Here is a 22,537-nt window from a genome sequence, read left to right on the forward strand (position 1 = left end):
CTGGCGAGTAACCAGCGTATAACTCGGACGAGCATTTTCCGTTGTTTCATCGGATAGCACTCGCTCCAAAGTCTTATGGGTGCAAAAGATCGGACTGAACTCAGATTTCATCCGAGTGCAGTCCGATTAACGCCGACTCACACAATGAAAAGGAAGGAGAAATTAAGTTCTTCATCTTCTCTGCACCTGTGATCTGATTCTTGCATGCAAGAGAATCTGATCACAGTCAATGACACTCGGCTCACGCTCGCAGCAGAGTTTGAACCGAGGATCACATGAGAGAATCGTCAGACGCTACTTGCCAGTGTGAGTGCGCCCTTAGAGTAATATTCTGAATAGCATATGAGTAATATGAGTATTAGGCTGCCGTCACACGTTCAGTATTTGGTCAGTATTTTACATCAGTATTTGTAAGCCAAAACCAGGAGTGGAACAATTAGAGGAAAAGTATAATAGAAACATATGCACCACTTCTGCATTTATCACCCACTCCTGGTTTTGGCTACAAATACTGAGGTAAAATACTGACCGAATACTGATAGTGTGACGGCAGCCTAAGACTAAGTTCACATTTGCGTTCGGCAGCCCTGCGTAGGGCTGCGTACTTTTTCCTTTCATATCCGCACAGCTGCGCATGAGTCCTGCGTAAAAGCAGTTTACAGCACCAGCAAAACTCTGAGATTTCAGAAATCTCATGCACACATTTCTTTTCTTTTGTTTACTGCTGCGTTTTTTAAATCTACAGCATGTCAATTCTTTCAGCATTTTTTGCAGTGTTTTTCACCCATAGAAAGCAGAGAATAAGGCCAGGGTCACACTTGCGAGTGCAATGCGAGAAACTGGTGCGAGTCTCTGGCATCAATACCCGGCACTGCCGCCGGCACTCGGGACCGGAGTGTGCGGCTGCATGTATTTCTATGCAGCAGAACGCTCAGGTCCGAACCGCCGGCGGCAGTGCAGGGGCTTGATGTGAGAGACTCGCACAAGTTTCTCGCATTGCACTCGCAAGTGTGACCCCGGCCTTAGGCTACGTACCCATAATTTGTTTTTGGCAAATTTTTTTGTGCTGCATAATTTGAAAACAATGCAAATAACCTATTTAGCCTAATATATGCAGAAATAGTACAGAAAAACTGCAACATCAAATACTCGCCAAAGTTTATGGTGGGAACATAGCCATAGTGCAAAAACGCAGCAAAAACAAAGCAGCCAAAAAAACACAGCAAAACCTGCATTTTGGTTCAGCTACAGTCTTTTTACTGACAAGAGATCAGGTTTTGACTGCAGAGAACAATTCTGCAAAATGCAATGTGTGAATATAACCTAAGTGCCCATTTTGAAACACAATGTACAATGACTCCCACTTTCAGATCTATGTCAAGTACCCCAAAAAAGGACAACTGTGAAACATGGGAATGCTGCTAAATAGTTTAACTTCAATCTCAAGCCACATTCATTTATCACAATTTTCAGATTGCTGATTGCCTTCTTTTAATTTCATTCTTTTGAGTAATGCAATACTTAACATATCTAAATGATATACAGGTGCAGGGCCGGACTGGCCATTGGGCAATTCTGGCAAATGCCAGAAGGGCCTGCCTGGTCATGGGCTGCTTTGTCTGCTACATTGTTAACAGAATTGATGTTCTCAGGACACCCATACTGTTAACAGTTGTGATGAAGCACAAAGTCACTGACTCCGTCACTTACCCAGCATGCCATGGGTATCATTTGAAATATATCCTGGGTAATATTAATAATATATCCCATCTGGTTCTTGGGGACGATGACAACATGGGCCTGTGTGGTTTCAAATGCCAGGACTGAATTTCAGCCCCAGTCCGTTACCTGTACAGGTGCATCTCAATAAATTAGAATATCATCAAAAAGTTAATTTATTTCAATTCTTCAGTACAAAAAGTGAAACTCATATATTATATAGAGTCGTTAAAAACAGAGTGATCTATTTCAAGTGTTTATTTCTGTTAATGTTGATGATTATGGCTTGCAGCCAGTGAAAACCCAAAACTCATTATCTCAGCAAATTAGAATAATTAACAAGAAACACCTGCAAAGACTTCCTAAGCTTTTAAAAAAGTCCCTTAGTCTGTTTCAGTAAGCTCCACAATCATGGTGAAGACAGGTGACTTGTCAGATGTCCAGAAGGCAGTCATTGACACACTCCACAAGGAGGGTAAACCACAAAAGGTCATTGCTAAAGAAGCTGGCTGTTTCAAGCATATTAATAAAAAGTTGAGTGGAAGGAAAAAGTATGGTAGAAAAAGGTTCACAAGCAATCGGGATAACTGTAGCCTTAAAAGGATTGTTAAGAAAAGGCCTTTCAAAAATTTGGAGGAGATTCACAAGGAGTGGACTGCTGCTGGAGTCATTGCTTCAAGAGCCACCACACACAGATGTATCCAGGACATGGGCTACAAGTGTTGCATCCCTTGTGTCAAGCCACTCATGACCAATAGACAATGCCAGAAGCATCTTACCTGGGCTAAGGAGAAAAAGAACTGGACTGTTGCTCAGTGGTCCAAGCTGTTGTTTTCAGATGAAAGTAAATTTTGCATTTCGTTTTGAAATCAAGGTCCCGGAGTCTGGAGGAAGAGTGGAGAGGCACACAGTCCAAGCTGCTTGTGGTCTAGAGTGAAGTTTCCACAATCAGTGATGGTTTCAGGAGCCATGTCACCTGCTGGTGTAGGTCCACTGTGTTTTATCAAGACCAAAGTCAGCGCAGCCGTCTACCAGGAAGTTTTAGAGCACTTCATGCTTCCCTCTGCCGACAACCTTTTTGGAGATGGAGATTTAATTCTCCAGCAGGACTTGGCACCTGTCCACACTGCCAAAAGTACCAATACCTGGTTTAAAAACAACAGTATCACTGTGCTTGATTGGCCAGCAAACACACCTGAACTTATCCCCATGGAGAATCTATGGGGTATTGTCTAGAGAAAGATGAGAGACACCAGACCCAACAATGCAGATGAGCTGTTGCTGCTATCAAAGCAATCTAGGCTTCCATAGCACCTCAGCAGTGCTACAGGCTGATCGCCTCCATGCCACACTGCACTTATGCAGTAATTGATGCAAAAAGAGCCCCGACCAAGTATTGAGTCCATTAACTGAACATACATTTCAGTAGCCCAACATTTCGGATTTTAAAATCATTTTTCAAGCTGGTGTTGTAAAGTATTCTAATTTACTGAGATAATGACTTTTGGGTTTTCATTGGCTCTAAGCCATAATCATCAACATTAACGGAAATAAACACTTGAAATAGATCACTCTGTTTGTAATGACTTGTAATGTAATGTAATTACATTACTCTGTAATGTAATGACTAAAAGTTTCACTTTTTGCATTGAAGTACTGAAATAAATTAACTTTTTGATGACAATCCTAATTTATTGAGATGCACTTATATATACAATTTTCTTGATCTCTAGCGTAGTGAACTTAGTTAATTATTCTGTACATCTTGGTAATCAGTTGGCTAACCAATGATGTCATGTTGGTACATTTATGCAAATATATATATTTACAATTCAACAATTGGAGAATAATTGGGTATATTTACTATAGACCTGTTTTACACATTGTATCATTTTTTCCACATATATTGAGCTATGTTTGCATGTTACAGAAAATTTATGTTGTGGATTTCTTTAGAAATCTGTGACAGACATGTTAGGGCATGTTAGGTTAGGCTATGGGTTGAACTAGATGGACTTAAAGTCTTCCTGCAACCTTAATAACTATGAATCCATAATTCTGTAACACATGCAGATTTTGTTGCGGATTTGGCGACAGATTTCTCGCTGCTCCGTTTGCTAGGGTGAATAGGGTGAAAACTGCAATGAAAATCCGCATAATAAATGAGCATGCTGCACATTTGAAATCCGCACCATATTTTCTCTTTCGTGCAGTTTTTTTCCAGGACTCGGATTTTGAAGAACCCATTAATACCTGTTTTGCTGCAAATTTGCGGTGTGGAATCTACACTGCAAATCATCAACGTGTGAAATTGGCCTAACTGTACCAAATGTAAAAATATTGAAAATGTATAAATAAACATATCACGTAAGACAAGTTAGAAAATTACAAACATGGTATTTAATGTAATTTTGGTTTCTTTAGGTCTTTCAAGTTGCTTATGTTATCATTAAAGCTGCAAATTCTCCAAGGCCTGGGAACTGGATCCTAGAGCGCTCCCTGGATGGGATTGAATTCATGCCCTGGCAATATTATGCAATTAGTGACACAGAGTGTCTGACTCGTTACAATGTGACGCCGAGACTTGGGCCACCAACATACAAGAGAGATAATGAAGTGATCTGCACATCATATTATTCAAGACTGGTGCCACTGGAGCATGGAGAGGTAGGATTTTAATGCATTTATTATGGTGTATTTTTTGGTCTCTTCCAAGAAATTCTGAAATTAGATTGTGTAATAAATTTCATGGCAAACACTGAAAACTGTATCTCAGTGGCAACTTCATTGTAATCTACAGCAGATTGTTTGTCCTAAAAAATGATTGTTCACTTTATATAGTGGTCTCTGAATAAAGTTTTGACTTCAGATCTTTAAGGAGGATCTGTAGGGAATTCATGTGCTGCTGTGTCATGGCAGTAAGTCGCATGCCTCCTTAGCGCCCATCTAGTCACCGTATAGTTTCTCCTTGCGTCAGGCCGCTCTGTTGAGTCTGATTCTTGCAGCTCTGTTGCATCTGCTTGTGACATTCATTTTGACTTAAGGGGCGTGGCAGGTTTCTGCAGGAATTAAACCCTGCTGTGTCCTGCAGAGATTAGGTTCCCTGGCCTATCCCATGCTAGCAGGGTCCTTATTAGACAGCTCCTTCTACCTCTCCTTGCCAGAACATTGGTGCCTATCCTGTTAGCATCCATTTATGCATGTCTCCATAGTCTGTATCTCGTCAGCAAAAGGCTTGTTTATTGTCCTATCTGACCTCTCCGCTCCTGACCTCAGCTACCTTTTCTGATACTGCCTCGACGTTATACCGTCTGACTACACCCCTGTCTTGCCCTTCTGTACCTCGTACCTGTGACTCTGACCTTCCAGTCAGCTGCTGCAGATCTGGGACCTACTCTGGTGTGGTACCTGGTGACTACCGACGAAAAAAAGCCTATCCTCACCATCAGAGTCCCTATTGAATACCTGGTAGTCACTTAGTTACGCCCCTCCAGGGTAAGTCCTTGGCGTATTTGGGTCCACACCTACTAGCGTTTCATGCTGTATGGGTTCCAGGTGAATGATCCCATGAAGATGTTGTCTCACGAAGAATACCTCTGCCCATATGTCCTATTAAGGTTTTGAATGTTAGAGCGGTTTCTTGCTTGGATCTCCTTCTAGAAGCCAGAACAGTGAAATACACTATGAGTAGATAGTGGCCATGTATTAAATGGACGGCCATTTATCTAAAAGGGTCACATGTACATTTCCTTTGCAAAAGGAGAAAAATCTCTGATGAGTTCATCTAGCACTGCTTATTTCACTTTATTATTGTTTGGCTCAACAGAGTTTTTTGTGGATTTGTAATAGAAAAATTGGGTAGATTTTCTATTGCAAATTGCTGCATATTCGTTAAGAGTTTTGGAAAGTACCTCGGAAAGGGTCTAGATTTCTTAGCAACGTGACAGATGTTTGGTACAAAATAATGGCATAACGTAAGCCGACCATGAAATGTTGTAACCCCGTAAGAGGCACAGAATCTATCATAAAACTTGCACTGCGGCAGCAAATAAGGCATGTTTTATGGCCGCCTCTAAATTTATGCTCTCTTTATTAGAGACTGGATTAGTAAATATTCCTGTGTTGAAAGATTCCTGCTGAGGGGAAAGCACAGAGCAATTAAGGTGGTAGTCATGGAGGTCATGTGTAGGTGTTAAGGTACTATATCAAAGTGTCAGTGCTTGGCTTTGATGCTCTCACAATTGTTCTTCTATTAGTGTTTGGCAACAACCTTGATTTCTAGTTTGGAGGTGTAAAACTTGTTAAGGAATGTCCTAAGTTTGCAGATTTCTTGCATTTGTTTTTCTGCGGATTTTAATTCAGAAACTTTGTAACAGGTTTCTTAAAGATCTTAATCGTGGGTCCCGTTTATTTTCTTTTGCATGTTGTTTTAATTTAATCCTATAATTCTGAAAACTCTATGCCACAGCTCAAAATTATAACTGATAAATGCAACAAAAAAAATTGTATGGATTTTTATGCTTAAAGCGTGGGTGGGCAATTTATTTCCTGAAGGGGTCACATGAGATAACTTGACTGTTGTGGACAGCCGAATCAATAGGCTAAAATTAATTCTGCTCAATATTAATACCAACATATTAATTCTAACTATTTTATATTAATATTAATTGTAGAATTTAATATTGAGCAGAATTAGCCCCCTATGTAGCCTCTCCCAATATACAGTATTATTATTATTTATTGTTATAGCGCCATTTACTCCATGGCACTTTACATGTGAGGAGGGGTATACATAATAAAAACAAGTACAATAATCTTAAACAATACAAGTCATAGCTGGTACAGGAGGAGAGAGGACCCTGCCCGCGAGGGCTCACAATCTACAAGGGATGGGTGAGAATACAGTAGGCGAGGGTAGTGCTGGTCATGCAGTGGTTTATTATCCCTACACAGTCCCTTTTTATACAGTGTGACTCCCCACACAGTACTCTACATACAGTGAACCCACACATAGCCTCCCAGTATAGTTTAACCCCCCCACAGAGTCCCCCTATATACAGCATGAGCCCCCACACAGTCTCACTATATACAGCATGAGCCCCCACGCAGTCTCCTTATATACAGTATGGTCACACATACAATCCCTCTATATACAGTATGAACCCCCACATAGCCCTCCTATATGTGCATGGTGCAGCCCGTTGGCCTCTGTTTTCAGACTTCCAGCTGTCTCAGTCTGCTGGCCAGACTGGGAGATCCAGAGGGCCGGATGTGGCCTGAGGACCACAGTTTGCCCAGGTCTAGCTTAAAGAGCCTCTATTTCTAGAATATGATCCTTATTCTCCACGTAGCTCTTTTAGAGGAAGCATCGGCTTCCTATGTTGAGTATTATGGGTACGCCCTTCAATACCAGACAAAGCCCATAGACCAGAGTAAAGCTGTTTTGGGGTTAAAAAAAAGACTTCTTTCATCTCATAGAATCAACATCTAAACACTATTTGTCTTCACACTGTAACCATAATGCTGTTTTCTCCGTCAACCTAGATCCACACTTCATTGATCAATGGAAGACCAAGTTCTGATGATCCTTCTCCGACTTTGCTGGATTTTACTTCTGCCAGATACATCCGCCTTCGCCTGCAACGTATTCGAACTCTAAACGCAGATCTTATGACCCTCAGCCATGGGAACTTGAGAGATGTGGACCCTATAGTAACCAGAAGAGTAAGTGCAAATGAAACCTGGGGTCTGGGCATTAAACGCAAGGCAGCAAACAAGACTAAAATAAATAAATATAGTATGCAAAATTTCATAAAGTACTTTTATGGCCCATGTTTGTATCTTGCTCATCCAGTGCTTTTTTATTTTTATATTTTTTCGAAATAATACCTTTTGCTTTGTTTCATCTTTCAGTACTATTACTCTGTCAAAGACATTTCGGTTGGAGGAATGTGTATTTGTTATGGGCATGCTCGTAGCTGCCCTTGGGATGAAGTTACAAAAGTAAGTCGTTGTTCGGAAGTGTGATAGTCTATATTTATTAATATTAATTTAAAAGGGGCTTTCCACTAACTTAATATTGATGACTTATTATCAAGGCCCAATCAGACGGGTGTAATTAGGGGCAGTGCATACAGTATATATGTATATACTGTATATATAAAATATATGTGTGTGTATGTATATATATTTGCATATATGTATATTTATTTATATGTATACATGTATACACACACAAATGTTTCTATGTATATATAGTACACAGTGTATGGCAGTATTGTGGACCTGACATGATGGCGTTACGTGTCGCGCCTGTCACATTACATTCCTTGCCTGGTGACGTGAGAACATTATTTCAATCTCAATAGAATTTAACTAACAAAAACTGATTTCATTTACCGTGTGTGGACTGTGAGTCCGCATATAAAAGAGGCTTCATTTTTAATTCCTTTTTTTTTCATGCAGAAACTCCAGTGTCAGTGTGAACGTAACACTTGTGGAGAGAGCTGTAACGAGTGTTGCCCTGGTTACCACCAGAATCCTTGGCGACCTGGCACCATTTCCATTGGCAATCAATGTGAGAGTAAGTTGAGTTTCTCCTCTGTGGTCAGAGAGTTTGATCCTTATGTTCGCTGGCTTCATTGGAGATACAGTCGTGGTGTTTGTACTTACGTTATAATATTTTGCTCTTTTGTACAGAGTGTAACTGCCATAATAAAGCAGAAGATTGTTACTATGACCAGACCGTGGCTGATCACAATATGAGCTTGAACGTTCGCGACCAATATATTGGGGGAGGAGTCTGTGTGAACTGTACTCAGTTTACGGCCGGGATCAATTGTGAAACTTGTATTGAAGGCTACTTTAGGCCACACGAGGTAAGATCACGGCGCACACAATGTCCAGCCTTGTTATTAGGTCATTTGCATATACTTTAAATGCCCATGTACTATCATTTGGCCAACACTGTGCATAAAAGCTTAAAATATGGTCAAAGGTTCACCTCTTGTACTGATCAACCACCTAGAAGGATGTGACCAGAGTGACTTTAAAAGGAATCTGTCAGCAGGTTTTTGCTACCTCATCTGAGAGCATCATAATGTAAGAAAGGAGACCTTGATTCCACGGTCGTATCACTTAGTTTACTGTGTGTAGCAGTTGTGACACAGAGTTTTTACATGCAGCAGAGCTCAGAAAGCTAACCTCGCCCACACCAGCCTCTAGGTACATTGTCTACTGCGAGTAAGCTGCTTATCACAAGAGGGGGCGTGGTCAGACCAGGGCTCACATACACTGTAGTCTGCACAGTGATAATCTCCTTTTGATAAAATATTAATTGTATAGAAACGACAGCACACAGTCTAATAGGCAACACAGCACTGGAATCGATGTTTCAGGCCCTACCTTATTTTTCACATGTACTATTGATTTATGAAAAATAAAATAAAATGATTACTCTAAATTATCTCATAGTTAAATACCCCAAAATATAGTGTTGCCCCCTAAGTGCATTCTATAAATTTATGCGTGGATAGTGACCTTTACAGTTAGTGGCCCACAAAGTTCCCAAGATCAAGTAATGCCATATACCTTGTAAACGGTTCCTTATAAATGTGTACACCCCCCAAAGATTTTGTATGACAGCATGTGCCCTCCACTAACTCCTTTAAGGCTATGTTCACACTTTGTGGATTTGACCGCTGCGGATCCGCAGCATTTTCCCATGAGTTTACAGTACAATGTAAACCTATGGGAAACAAAAAACGCTGTGCACATGCTGCGGAAAAAAATGCGCGGAAACGCTGCGGATTACATTCCGCAGCATGTCACTTCTTTACTGCGGATTTTCACCTGCTGCAATAGGAAAATGCAGATGAAAATCCGCATAAGAATCCGCAGTAAAAACCGCGATAAATCCGCAGTAAAAACCGCGTCGGGTTTTCACTGCGGATTTTGGAATTCCGCTGCGGAAAAATCCGCAATGGAATCCGCAAAGTGTGCACATAGCCTAAAAGTGTAATATCTCCCACTGACATTTCTGAGGGTTGTGTATGGTGACTGTAGCCTCCACACCCCCTTTGCCCCAACCTCTAGTCAAGTTGAGAATATAGTAATCATCTCCTCTGGCTCCTGTACATCTCCTATGGTAGAATGGATCTCCAGTTGATTTCTGATGCCAAAAGTTGTCGGGGACATTTCAGAAAAATTTGATAAGAAGAGCTCATGTAATTGGTTAAGCGCATTCTTATCTTCTCCTGCTAGCGCCTGCTGGTTGTTCTGATTGGAGGAGCAACATGCAGAATCTACCAATCAGAGATGTCTTGCCAACAGAAAAGAAAAGGGAGTATTTTTTTGTCTCCCTCCCTCCTGTCGTGCCGTCTGTGCATTCACCGCTCCCTCTTCTGGACAGGTATCCATTTTACTTGGAAGTCCAGGGGCAGTAAATGGCTAATGAAGAAAAAAAAATCATAATTATTTTATTAGTAAAAGTTGGCACTCCCCTACCTTGTGATGCGCCACCCTATGCACTGGACCTCTAGTGCCTAGTGGAAGTACACCCCTGTTTAGGGATGCAAGCTACCATTGGCTAATATACCAGCAGATAGGTTAATGGTTAAACATGTCACCTAAAGCTATTTCCACAGACATGATATTTAATCCCATCCAATGACCTACAATTTAACCCTGCTGTTGTCTTCGGTCAAAAATGACCGACCTTGAACTTCAATATTCTTTAAAATATTCAAGATGCGGCTCTGAAACCCGTGGCCGACCGATCCATCCTCATTTAAGTCAATCAACCACAAGTTTCAGAACCGCATCATGATCACCCCAAAAAATACCAAAGTTCAAAATCGGTCTCCCCAGACCGAAGACAACAGCAGGGTTAATAGAGGGTCTTTGAATTGTAGTGAAAAGGGAGAAAGGGAAAAATATAGGCAGCTAACCCAATAGGACTCAGTAAAGCTATTGTGTAACACCATGAGCTATACTTCAAACAATATGAGACCCTTCCCATTGGCAAGAAGACTTCCACGCCTTTTTACACATATATTTTACGGTTGCCGATTTGCCCCAACAGGTGTCACCTTACGCAGATCATCCTTGCCATCCTTGCGAGTGCGACTCCTTTGGATCGGTTAGTCCTAGCTGTGTGGTTGATGATAAGCATGCCAAACCAGGTATGATATTACTCTATGACCATTTTTTATACGTTCTTGTGCTGTAAACAAATGGACATTGTCATATTTCATTGATTGGTATGTGTTTAAATGTGTCATGTGAAGTCTTCATGTTGACTGTACTCACAATTTATCTTTGTCTTGTTAGAGAATATATAGAGGTTCAGGAATATTTCAGTCGCAGTCATCAGTGGTAACTCAATATTTTCATGGAAAATCGTTAAAAAAGCCACTTCAAGTATGACAGATGGTGCAATGCTGCATTGAATATTAAATGTTAAAGAGATGGTTAAAGTCTCCAAGCTATATGCATCATTCTATTGTGATTTGACAGTGATAGTAACAGCATTAGAGCCTTGGTGCATCTTGTGCATATTAGTTAGCTGGGGAGCCATATACAGGGAACATTGCACTCCACATATTGACTTGCATGGCCAATTATCAGCTATCAGTATAGATGAGTCAGATACTGTCATGGTACTGTAATCCATGTGTCTTGCATTATAAAGGTGTTCTTCCAGGAAAATGCCAGTGCAAAGAGGGATACACAGGCACAAAATGTGATCAGTGTGAGTTTGGATACAAGGGATACCCACACTGTGTGCGCTGCAACTGCAGTCTAATTGGAAGCGTGAATGATGACCCTTGTGCAGAACAGTGTATATGTAAGGTGAGTGTAAATGACAGACTACTGTTTTTATAACAGGCCTTTTTCTACAATTTTGTTTATTCTCAGTTGGTTTCTTTGGTAAAGCCTTTTAATTGTCATCAGTGGTGTAACTAGAGTCCAATGGGCCCCAGTGTAAAATTTGTATTTGACCCGCCACCTCCTCCCCCCATGTTGGTCATATGTAAGGGCCCTTGTACCATTCTAAATCCCATAAGGACATACGAGTTGCATCCCCTCCCCCATTATGTCCTCCATCTTGGGCTCCTTTCTGGTATATACAAATATGTCTCTCATCCTGGACCCATCCTACTATAACGCTTAAACAACAGAATATAACTCCAAGTAAATTTCTGTGAAATCAAACTGTCCACTTAGGAAGCAACACTGTTTGACAATCAATTTCACATGCTGCTGTGCAAATGTAACAGACAACAGATGGAAATTATTGGCAATTATCAAGACACACTCAATAAAGGAGTGGATCTGCAGGTGGGGACCACAGACCACATCTCAGTACCAATGCTTGCTGGCTGATGTTTTGGTCACTTTTGAATGTTGGTTGTGCTTTCACTCTCGTGGTAGCATGAGACGGACTCTACAACCCACACAAGTGGCTCAGGTAGGCCAGCTCATCCAGGATGGCACATCAATTCGAGCTGTGGCAAGAAGGTTTGCTGTGTCTGTCAGCGTAGTGTCCAGAGGCTGGAGGCGCTACCAGGAAACAGGCCAGTACACCAGGAGATGTGGAGTTGGCCGTAGGAGGGCAACAACCCAGCAGCAGGACCACTGCCTCAGCCTTTGTACAAGGATAAACAGGAGGAGCACTGCCAGAGCCCTGCAAAATGACCTCCAGCATTCCACAAATGTGAGGATGGTCTGAGTGCCTGACGTCCACAGATGGGGGTTGTGCTCACAACCCAAAACCATGCAGGATGCTTGGCATTTGCCACAGAACACCAGGATGGACAAATTCGCCGCTGGTGCCCTGTGCTCTTCACAGATGAAAGCAGGTTCACACTGAGCACATGTGACAGACGTGACAGAGTCTGGAGACGCTGTGGAGAGCGATCTACTGCCTGCAACATCCTTCAGCTTGACAGGTTTGGTAGTGGTTCAGTAATGGTGTGGGGTGGCATTTCTTTGGAGGTCCGCACAGCCCTCCATGTGCTCGCCAGAGGTAGCCTGACTGCCATTAGGTACGAGATGAGATCCTCAGACCCCTTGTGAGACCATTTGCTGGTGCGGTTGGCACTGGGTTCCTCCTAATGCAGGACAATGCCAGACCTCATGTGGCTGGAGTGTGTCAGCAGTTCCTGCAAGATGAAGGCATTGAATCTATGGACTGGCCCGCCAGTTCCCCAGACCTGAATCTGATTGAAAAAATCTGGGACATCATGTCTCGCACCATCCACCAACGTCATGTTGCACCACAGACTGTCCAGGAGTTGGCATATGCTTTAGTCCAGGTCTGGGAGGAGATCCCTCAGGAGACCATCTGCCGCCTCATCAGGAGCATGCCCAGGTGTTGTAGGGAGGTCATACCGGCATGTGAAGGCCACACACACTACTGAACATCATTTTCTTGTCTTAAGGCATTTCCACTGAAGTTGGATCAGCCTGTAACTTAATTTTCCACTTTGATTTTGAGCCTCATTACAACTCCAGACCTCCGTGGGATATTAGTTGTGATTTACATTGATAATTTTTAGGTTTTATTATTCTCAACACATTCCACTATGTAATGAATAAAGATTTTCAACTAGAATATTTCATTCAGTGATATCTAGGATATGGGATATTAGTGTTCCCTTTATTTTTTGAGCAATGTATATACACTGTATATGCCCTCCATCTTTGTACATATGTTCCCCATCCTGGTATATACTGCATATCCCCCATCCTGGTATATACGTCCCTTATTCTGAGCCCCATCCTAGTATATATGTCCCCCATTCTGCTGCTGTTCTTTAATGCATAGAAAAAAATTAAATGATTAAGGCTCTGTGCACATGCTGCGGATTTTGCTGCAGAACTGCAGTGTTTCCGCAGCTGCGGGTCCGTAGCCGTTTCCCATGAGTTTACAGTACAATGTAAACCTATGGGAAACCGAAGACGCTGTGCCCATGCTGCGGAAAAAAAACGTGCAGAAACGCAGCGGTTTACATTCCGCAGCATGTCAATTCTTTGTGCGGAATCCGCAGTGATTTTACACCTGCTCCATAATAGGAATCCGCAGGTGTAAAACCGCAGTGGAATCCGCACAAAAACTGTCTCTAATCCTCGATAAATCCACAGGGAAAGCGCATTGTTTTTGCCCTGCGGATTTATGAAATCCGCTGCGGAAAAATCCGCAGTGGACCATTTTACTTGTGCACATAGCGTTACATGTCTTCCCCTGCCCCCTCCCCGCTCACCACATGGCATCCTCTTCTGAAGCCATCATCTGACTTTAGCAAGCATCAGGAGCGCATGATGTCACTGCCATGTGCCCCCAGTCACGTGCATGCCAGCGTTAGCTGCTGGCCTCTGATTGGCTGGCAGCATGTATTTCAGCGCACAGACTCGGTGGGTCTCAGAGTTGTAATACACTTCAACTGAATGTGTGTCTGAGGACGCATATCCAGTCAAAGTTTGTGCTGGCTTCGGCGGGCACTCACCCATACGAGCCTGTTGGTGAACTCTGCGACCACTATCATTATGCCCATGGCTGTCATTCATTCCGTTTTTTAGATATTTTCTTAAATGAATGAGACATGACATAATTGTCCAGATTAGGATGAGCAGTGGTATTAATATCAATTACGGTATTATTGATCTCATTTTTTCAGGATCACGTGGAAGGGGAAAACTGTGATCGGTGTAAAGCTGGCTACTACAACTTACAGGCACAGAACCCAGAAGGATGTACTGAATGCTTCTGTTTTGGCGTTTCAGGTGTCTGCGATGAACTCTTTTGGCATACTACCCAGGTATAGGAGCAGCTTACATTAATCTCCTGCAATGGGAGAGTATTACTAGAGATATCAATGGCTAAATACTATTGAATAGTCATTTGCTCTTCTGTTTATTGAAACCAATGGGGCTTTTTTCTCTATATGACTTTAATATAAACTTTTTTGGAACAGCACAAAATGACTTTTTCTAATTTAGATAATAGATAACTGTGATGCCGTCCAAGCAATATGTTTGGCTTCATATTTTTTCATGTGAGTAGAGTATATGTATGTGGCGCATTGGAAGATTGCAGGCCAGTCACGTTGGAAGGGGGTCCAGCGCTGTACTGCTTCCCCTACTTTCCATAACACTGTAATAGAAATAAAACAAAGTTGATTAACAGGTCTTTTCCTATAAAACCTTTCAAACTGTTTTCTCTGAAATGCGGCAGCATTTGTATCTTTTCTGTTTTCTTGCTGCAGCTTTCTGATATAAGGGGCTGGCATGTCAGTGATTTACACGAATCAGAAAGGATTCAGCCTCAGCAAGACCATTTTGATGGCCCTCACCAAATAAGCATCAACAATACAGAAGCTCGGAAGACATTACAATCCATATATTATTGGGAGGCGCCACATATTTACCTTGGAAATAAGGTATGTTCCTCTTTAGATGAAGAAAAGCTCTTCACTCTTTCTAAATCTAGTCAATGATTACATGCAGCCCCAAAACAACTCTTATCCAATCACACCAAGCTACCCTGAGCGTATTCCACTTAGTAGGACACTTCCATTTCATGTGGAGTTATTGTCCTATAGATCACAAATCAGCTTCAAGGGAATGTATTGGCAAAAAAATGACCTAATGTTTAAATAAAATTTTTGAAACCTTCAATTTTTCCCTCTGACCACTGAACCTCATAATTGATTGGATTTCTGTTCTCTATTACCATTCAGTAGTCATCCCATTACCCTTCTTACCAAGGTGTCACCTATACACAGATTACACATCATTGAAAAATTCACAGCAGACAATGGTCAAAACTTATTTCCTCTCCCTCCCTGCACAGCAACCTCTGCGCACATCACAGAGCATGCCTAGAACATTCTCTGATAAAAGACAGTGAACATCACAACATGCAGTTTGCTATGTCGGTGTAGTTGCCTCATGCAGTTAGGAGCAGCTCTGGCAACATTGTAAACCCTATAATCACGTACAGAAAATAGAATAAAGAAAGTATAAATAGGTAATACAATATAAAGAACTCTGATTTTTAATGTGTAAATATCTTTTTTTTCCTGGTTTTACCATTCTGTATTATTTTATGATTACAGTTAACATCTTATGGGGGATCCATGAGGTACACAGTATCTTATGATGTTCCAGTTGAGAGTTCAGATGGAGAGATCATCTCTAATGTTGATGCTGTTATTCAGGTAATCTATTCAGCTGCTTTCAATCAGATCACCTCTTAGAACTCTAGGAAAATGAAAGGTGGAATGTAATTTGTAACGAATGGCAACATGAATACTTTTTTTTTAGGTTTTATACATAGGATCCACTCTCCCACCGAAATGTTACTATTTATGATTTAAGTTCTTGCCGACCACCCATAGGTATTAAATGATGGTGCACTGTGCTGGCATTGTTTATCATGGTGGACTCTGCTGGCACAGGTTATGATGGTGCGCTCTGCCGGAATCTTTATCATGTTCCAGTACACTAACACGGATAATGATGGTGTATTTTTTGGCACTGTATATGATGGTGTTCTCTGCTAGCGTTGTTAATGATGGTGCATTAGGCTTGCGTTGTTTATGACAGTTAACTCTGCTGGCACAGTTTATAATGGGGCACACTTCTGTTTTTTTAAACACCCTGTCAATACTTTTGTTCTTTGGTGCCAATCTTCTGGTACTATTAATGGAGTTTTTAATACGGGGAAGTGGCTCTTCCAAAAAAATCAAGTAAGACCAAAGGTGTCTGACAATGGAGCTCCTCTTGGGACCATGAGTTGGGGAGCCCTGGTGTCAAACATATATCCACTTCTTTTGACATCCGCTGTTTTTGTATGTCAGAAGTTGTGAGGAGTTAAACATTATTATTATTATTATTCATTATTATAGCGCCATTTATTCCATGGCGCTTTACATGTGAGGAGGGGTATACATAATAAAAACAGGTACAATAATCTTGAACAATACAAGTCGCAACTGGTAGAGGAGGAGAGAGGACCCTGCCCGCGAGGGCTCACAATCTACAAGGGATGGGTGAGGATACAGTAGGTGAGGATAGAGCTGGTCGTGCAGTGGTTTGGTCGATCGGTGGTTACTGCAGGGTGTAGGCTTGTCGGAAGAAGTAGGTCTTCAGGTTCTTTTTGAAGTTTTCAATGGTATGTAAAAGTCTAATATGTTGTGGTAGAGAGTTCCAGAGTAGGGGTGATGCGCAAGAGAAATCTTGTATGCGATTGTGGGAAGAGGAGATAAGAAGGGAGTAGAGAAGATCTTGTGAGGATCGGAGGTTGCGTGCAGGAAAGTATCGGGAGATGAGGTCACAGATGTATGGAGGAGATAGGTTGTGGATGGCTTTGTATGTCATGGTTAGGCTTTTGTACTGGAGTCTCTGGGTAATGGGGAGCCAGTGAAGGGATTGACAGAGGGGAGAGGCCGGGGAATAGCGGGGAGACAGGTGGATTAGTCGGGCAGCTGAGTTTAGAATAGATTGGAGGGGTGTGAGAGTGTTCGAGGGGAGGCCACAGAGAAGGAGGTTACAGTAGTAGTAGAGATGATGAGGGCATGGACTAGGGTTTTTGCAGATTCTTGGTTTAGGAATGTATGGATCCATGAAATATTTTTTGAGTTGAAGGCGGCAGGAAGTGGAAAGGGCTTGGACACGCGGTTTGAAGGAGAGATCAGTGTCGAGGATTACCTCGAGACAGCGAGCTTGTGGGACTGGGGAGAGTGGGCAGCCGTTTACTGTAATGGATAGGTTCATTGGGGGGGTCGCGTGAGAATGAGGAAAGACAATGAATTCTGTTTTGTCCATGTTAAGTTTTAGAAACCTAGTGGAGAAGAAGGATGAAATAGCAGATAGACATTGAGGGATTCTGGTTAGTAGCGTGGTGATATCTGGTCCAGAGATGTAGATCTGTGTATCATCAGCATAGAGATGATACTGAAAACCGTGAGATTCTATGAGCTGTCCCAGGCCAAAAGTGTAAATGGAGAAGAGCAGGGGCCCTAGAATTGAACCTTGCGGGACTCCGACTGATAGGGGGTGAGGTGAGGAGGTGGTGTGTGAATGTCAATGTGAATGTGAACATTATTCATATGAATGTATAGCAGATATATTTCTTGTTAATAGTATTGGGGAACACAGGACCGTGGTTATACGTACTGGCACTAGAAGGCTTGAGAATAGGGTAAAAAATGTTGGCTCCACCTTGTGGAGTATACCCTCTCCTAAGATACTTCTAAGACCATAGGAACCAGACCTAAACTCTACTTGATAAAGACCATTTGGTCGAAACAATATTTGATGGTGGAATAAAGTTTTTTCCAATCTTTCACCTGGACTGGATGTTGTTCCATATTTTATTTTGGAGTTACTACATCCAATTGGGTCTGTGGACTTGGATCATGCATCTTTTTTTCTCATGTGCTGTCAGCTGTCTTTTTTTCCAGAACTCTACAGGTTTCTGCATTTTTTTTCTTTTTTCTTTAGTTTTCTTCCTAGATGGCATTGATGTCCCCCACATTTTTCTTTTACCCCATAGAGGATACATTGTGCACTCCGCAGTAGTGTACCTCCCTGTGGATAACAAATCTCAGCCACTCACCCATTCCCCATGGCTGTGCCAGTGGCCCACAGTCCATTGAATGCAGATACTACACTGTCGTGTGAATAAGCTTTTAATTTTTCATTCACGGACTAAAGCAACTTGTAGCTGCAACAAAGCCATATAATAGCAAACATAGGAACTGCAAAATGTATAGCTATTTACCAGTTTGATGATGATGTATATTATACTTTCATATAGGGAAATGGAATTACCATAGGTACAATGTCTGATGGCTTACTGCTGCAGCCTTATGAGGAATACACAGCTGAGCTGAAACTCATTCCGGAGACTTTCGTAGACTTCTATACAAAGAAGCCTGTGGACAGGGACAGGCTTATGACTGTTCTCGCTTATGTAAATAGGTTCTGGATAAGAGCGAGTTACCACACTGCCAAGAATTCAGTCAGCAGGTAATATGCCTGTTATGTGTAATTTGAAACAATGTTTTATTACAAAGTGTGTACGATTTCAATTAAAGGGAATCTGACAATAGGATCAACCCTCCTAAGCCGTCTATATGGCATGTAGGTCATGCGAGCTGAATAAAATGATGCTTTGATATCTGCGATCTGATGTCTTATTCTAGAGTAATCCATATTTTTCATAATATGTAAATTAACTGTTAAGAATTATGGTCCAGACATAGATCTCCCCGAGAATCTGCCTCCAGAGTTTATTTTAAATGACAGGAGTGTGAGACATGTAATCACTGGCAGTGTATTGTTCTGATTTACATGTCTCACTCTGGTAACACCTCATTTAATTTCAAATAATCTCTGGAGGCAGACACTTGGTGAGATCTAAACAGCTCATTTACATATTAAGAAAAATGTGAATTTCTTGGGAATAAGATGTTGGATCGTGGATATCAAGGTAGGAGGGTTGATCCTACTTACAGATTGCTTTTAATGTCTCAAAGTTACCACAAATTACATTCAACATTTTGCCATGGGGCTTTTATTAACATTGCAAATATTATTACATTATTAAATGTACTGAAGTCTTAAAAAAATCTTGCTGTGTTCCCCTGTCTGAATTTATCACTTTTATACTTTCATCCTTGTAGTTCCTACGTTTTACCACTCTCTTTCTGTTTGTAGAATAAGCTCAGTAACTTTGGACACAGCTACCCCTAATGTAATAGACCTTTTGCCTGCAGTACAAGTGGAAAATTGTGAATGTCCTCCTGGATATGCAGGCACATCATGTGAGGTAATGGATGCAAAAATGGTTGAAAAATATGGGGTGCTTTATTCTTATTATTAATATTGAAGAGTTTACATTTGTTATGCAAAACATTATATTTTACATCCAGCCTAAACCAAAAAAAGGCCTAATAATTTGGGATGAGCGGACCCGTGGATGTTCCCATCAGGTCCTGATGAACTTTATAAAAACATTTGTTTCAGGTGGCAGAACAGTACCCAAACTTGATCCCTAACCCGGACCCAATTAAAATTAATAGAGGGCCCAAACTTCCAGCGGTTCTCATGCTATCATCTGCGTGACAGTGCGGGAAATATCGACTCTGATCGGCAGTAATCTTACTGATGTTACCGCTGGTCACTTGCTGCGGTTCCCACAATGTCCCACAAAGTGTGAGTCAGCAGCTGTGACCGCCTGTGAAAAGGTCGCCGTCGGTCAGGCGTCAGCTGATGAGTACTATTATGATTGTACGTCTGGTCTTGTGAGAGCAGGTGACACTGATCAGAGTATTCACCAGCTGGCACCTGTGCATAGTAATAAAGATGTCAGTGTGATATACAGCTCTGGCAAAAATTAAGAGACCACTGAAAAATGTTCAGTTTGTCTGATTTTTCTCTTTATAGGTATATTTTTGAGTAAAATGTAAATTGTTCATTTATTCTATAAACTTCTGACAACATGTCTCCAAAGTTCCAAGCAATAAATTTTGAATTTTTTTTCTGAAAAGGAGAAATGGTCAAAATTAAAAAAAAAAAAAAAACCCCACTGCTTTCAGACCTCAAATAATGCAAAGAAAACAAGTTCATAATCATTTAGAAACCACAATACTAATGTTTTAACTCAGGAAGAGTTCAGAAATCAATATTTTGTGGAATAACCATGATTTTTAATCACAGCTTTCCACCAGTCTTTCACACTGCTCCTGGTGCAAAAATTTCAGCAGTTCTTCTTTGTTTGATGGCTTGTGACGATCCATCATCCTCTTGATTACATTCCAGAGGTTTTCAATGGGGTTCAGGTCTGGAGATTGGGCTGCCCATGACAGGGTTTTGATGTGGTGGTCTCTTAATTTTTGCCAGAGCTGTATAATTAGTGCAGAACGTGTGTAGCTTACTGAACATATATTTAGCTAATAAATAAAAGAAAAAAAATGGCTTGCGGTCCCCCTTATTTTTAATACCCAGCTGAGGGAAAGCGCCACAATTGGCACATCTAATGGACACGCATTTTCTGGGTTGACTGCAGGCTGCTACTTTTAGGCTGGGGAGGGCCAAATATCCATGGGCCTTCCCAGCCTGAGAATACCAGACCCTCCCTGTCAGCTTAAGCTTGGTTGGTTATCAAAAATGGGAGGGACCTCACGCCGATTTTTGAATTCTTAAAAACAAAACGGCGTGGGGGCTCCTCTATTTTTGATAAATCAGCCAAGATAAAGCTTTAACTGCACTTGTTATCAAAAATAGCTTGACCCCCAAATCATTTAGATGTCTTTTTTTTTTTTACACAGTGCACTGGCCAATCACAGCCATGCCAAAATGTGACATGGCTGTGATCGGGCCAAAAGTGCCCTCAAAGGAAAAGCTAGTGCAGCGCCCCAGAGATCTGATCGTTGCAGTATGACACTCTGCCGCTAAGGGGAGTGATGGTACGTTTGATGGCACTAAAGGAGTTCTGATCAGGTATCACAAACACACATGACACTTCACACTCCGGCCACCAGGGGGAGTGGTTCTATCTAGTAGGCCACTCTTCACACTCTGGTAAAACTGGGGGTTGGACAGGAAGTTAGACAGAAAGAGCCTGGGAGAGTTCGGGAGAGGACCTGTCAGGGGTGGGATCCTGACAGCGGTCTAGAAAGAGAACAGATTGTTATGGAGCCGCGCCTGCACTACCTTGCGGCAGTATTCTAAGAAAGGACACGAAGCGAAGTTGATTGTGGAGAAGTGAGAAGCGGTATCACCGTGTAAAGGAGATAGAGCCAGTAGGAGTCGTGCCGTGAGACCGAGGCAACATCCTTCTGAGGCGCATAGCGGTGGCCGGAGCACCGAGAAAGTAAGAGACTTTACGCATTACTTCAACACGGCAGGACAGTTAATTATAGGTTGGCTGTCTCACCTAAATCACCTAAGCAGACAAGTGAGCAACTGTGGGAGAGGGGCATCTCTAGGGTCCCAGAATAACTCCAGGCCTACCCGTCATACGGGTGCGTCCTAACCATATAATCTGGGGGACGAAGAGAGAGAGAAAGAACAACAGTTGTGAGGACTATCCCGTGGTGCTCAGCAGGGAAGGACTACAACACACAGGCGCTAGTGGGTAGGCACTGATTTCCACCTGCGAAGGAAACTCTGGATGTGCCTTCGGACCGGCCGGTCTCAGATAGACCTGTTAGCAGTGCTCTGGATTGTGGATCCCAAAGCCTTCAGTAAAGAGGTAAAGAGACTGCAACCCTGTGTCCTTGTTATTCCTCGCGTTCTGCATCACACCATCACCTTTCATTGGGCGCCCCTTAGCAGGGTCACGGACCGGGTCTAGCCACCGTGACGACCCCAATTCAGAGACTGAGAGGCCCGGTATCGAAGGCTCGTGGCCCTGTGTCTGGAGGCGCTCCACTTGTAGATTTGCTGCATTGCAGCCTTTCAACAAGCTTTGATGGGTCTGCCAAACCCAAACAATAACACGGACTTCCGTGAAAAGTCCGTGTTCGGGGTCCATGAACTTTACCATTCGTGTTCGCCCATCTCTATTAATGTAAATTTGTTATAATTACATAATCCTAGGTAACTCTCTAGATAGATTTCTTCAATGTATTATTGTGGGTAAAATGTAGCAGTTTAGATTCTAAGATGCTTAATTTACATAAAAACCTAGGCATTAACTTAAGGCAATCTGTCACCAGGTTTTTGCCTCCTAATCTTAGAGTAGCATAATGTAGAGAGAGAGAGACAGAGAGAGAAAGACCCTGATTACAACAATGTATTTCTT

The 22,537-nt window shown here is 42.0% G+C and overlaps 1 protein-coding gene across 1 annotated transcript in view; it reads left to right on the forward strand.

Moving 5' to 3' along the window:
- The window catches only part of LAMA1 (laminin subunit alpha 1), a 219,718-nt gene that overhangs the window by 72,001 nt on the left and 125,180 nt on the right, over window positions 1-22,537 (forward strand). Inside the window, exons 4-15 of the mRNA XM_069731077.1 lie at window positions 4,144-4,386; window positions 7,264-7,443; window positions 7,633-7,722; window positions 8,185-8,302; window positions 8,419-8,597; window positions 10,802-10,901; window positions 11,411-11,571; window positions 14,400-14,540; window positions 14,988-15,161; window positions 15,840-15,941; window positions 18,545-18,756; window positions 19,447-19,558. Coding sequence (XP_069587178.1) covers window positions 4,144-4,386; window positions 7,264-7,443; window positions 7,633-7,722; window positions 8,185-8,302; window positions 8,419-8,597; window positions 10,802-10,901; window positions 11,411-11,571; window positions 14,400-14,540; window positions 14,988-15,161; window positions 15,840-15,941; window positions 18,545-18,756; window positions 19,447-19,558 — 1,812 coding nt within the window. The remainder of the gene's footprint in view (window positions 1-4,143; window positions 4,387-7,263; window positions 7,444-7,632; window positions 7,723-8,184; window positions 8,303-8,418; window positions 8,598-10,801; window positions 10,902-11,410; window positions 11,572-14,399; window positions 14,541-14,987; window positions 15,162-15,839; window positions 15,942-18,544; window positions 18,757-19,446; window positions 19,559-22,537) is intronic.

The sequence above is a fragment of the Ranitomeya imitator genome, chromosome 6, assembly GCF_032444005.1.
Source record: "Ranitomeya imitator isolate aRanImi1 chromosome 6, aRanImi1.pri, whole genome shotgun sequence".
In the NCBI taxonomy this organism is placed as follows: Eukaryota; Metazoa; Chordata; class Amphibia; order Anura; family Dendrobatidae; genus Ranitomeya; species Ranitomeya imitator.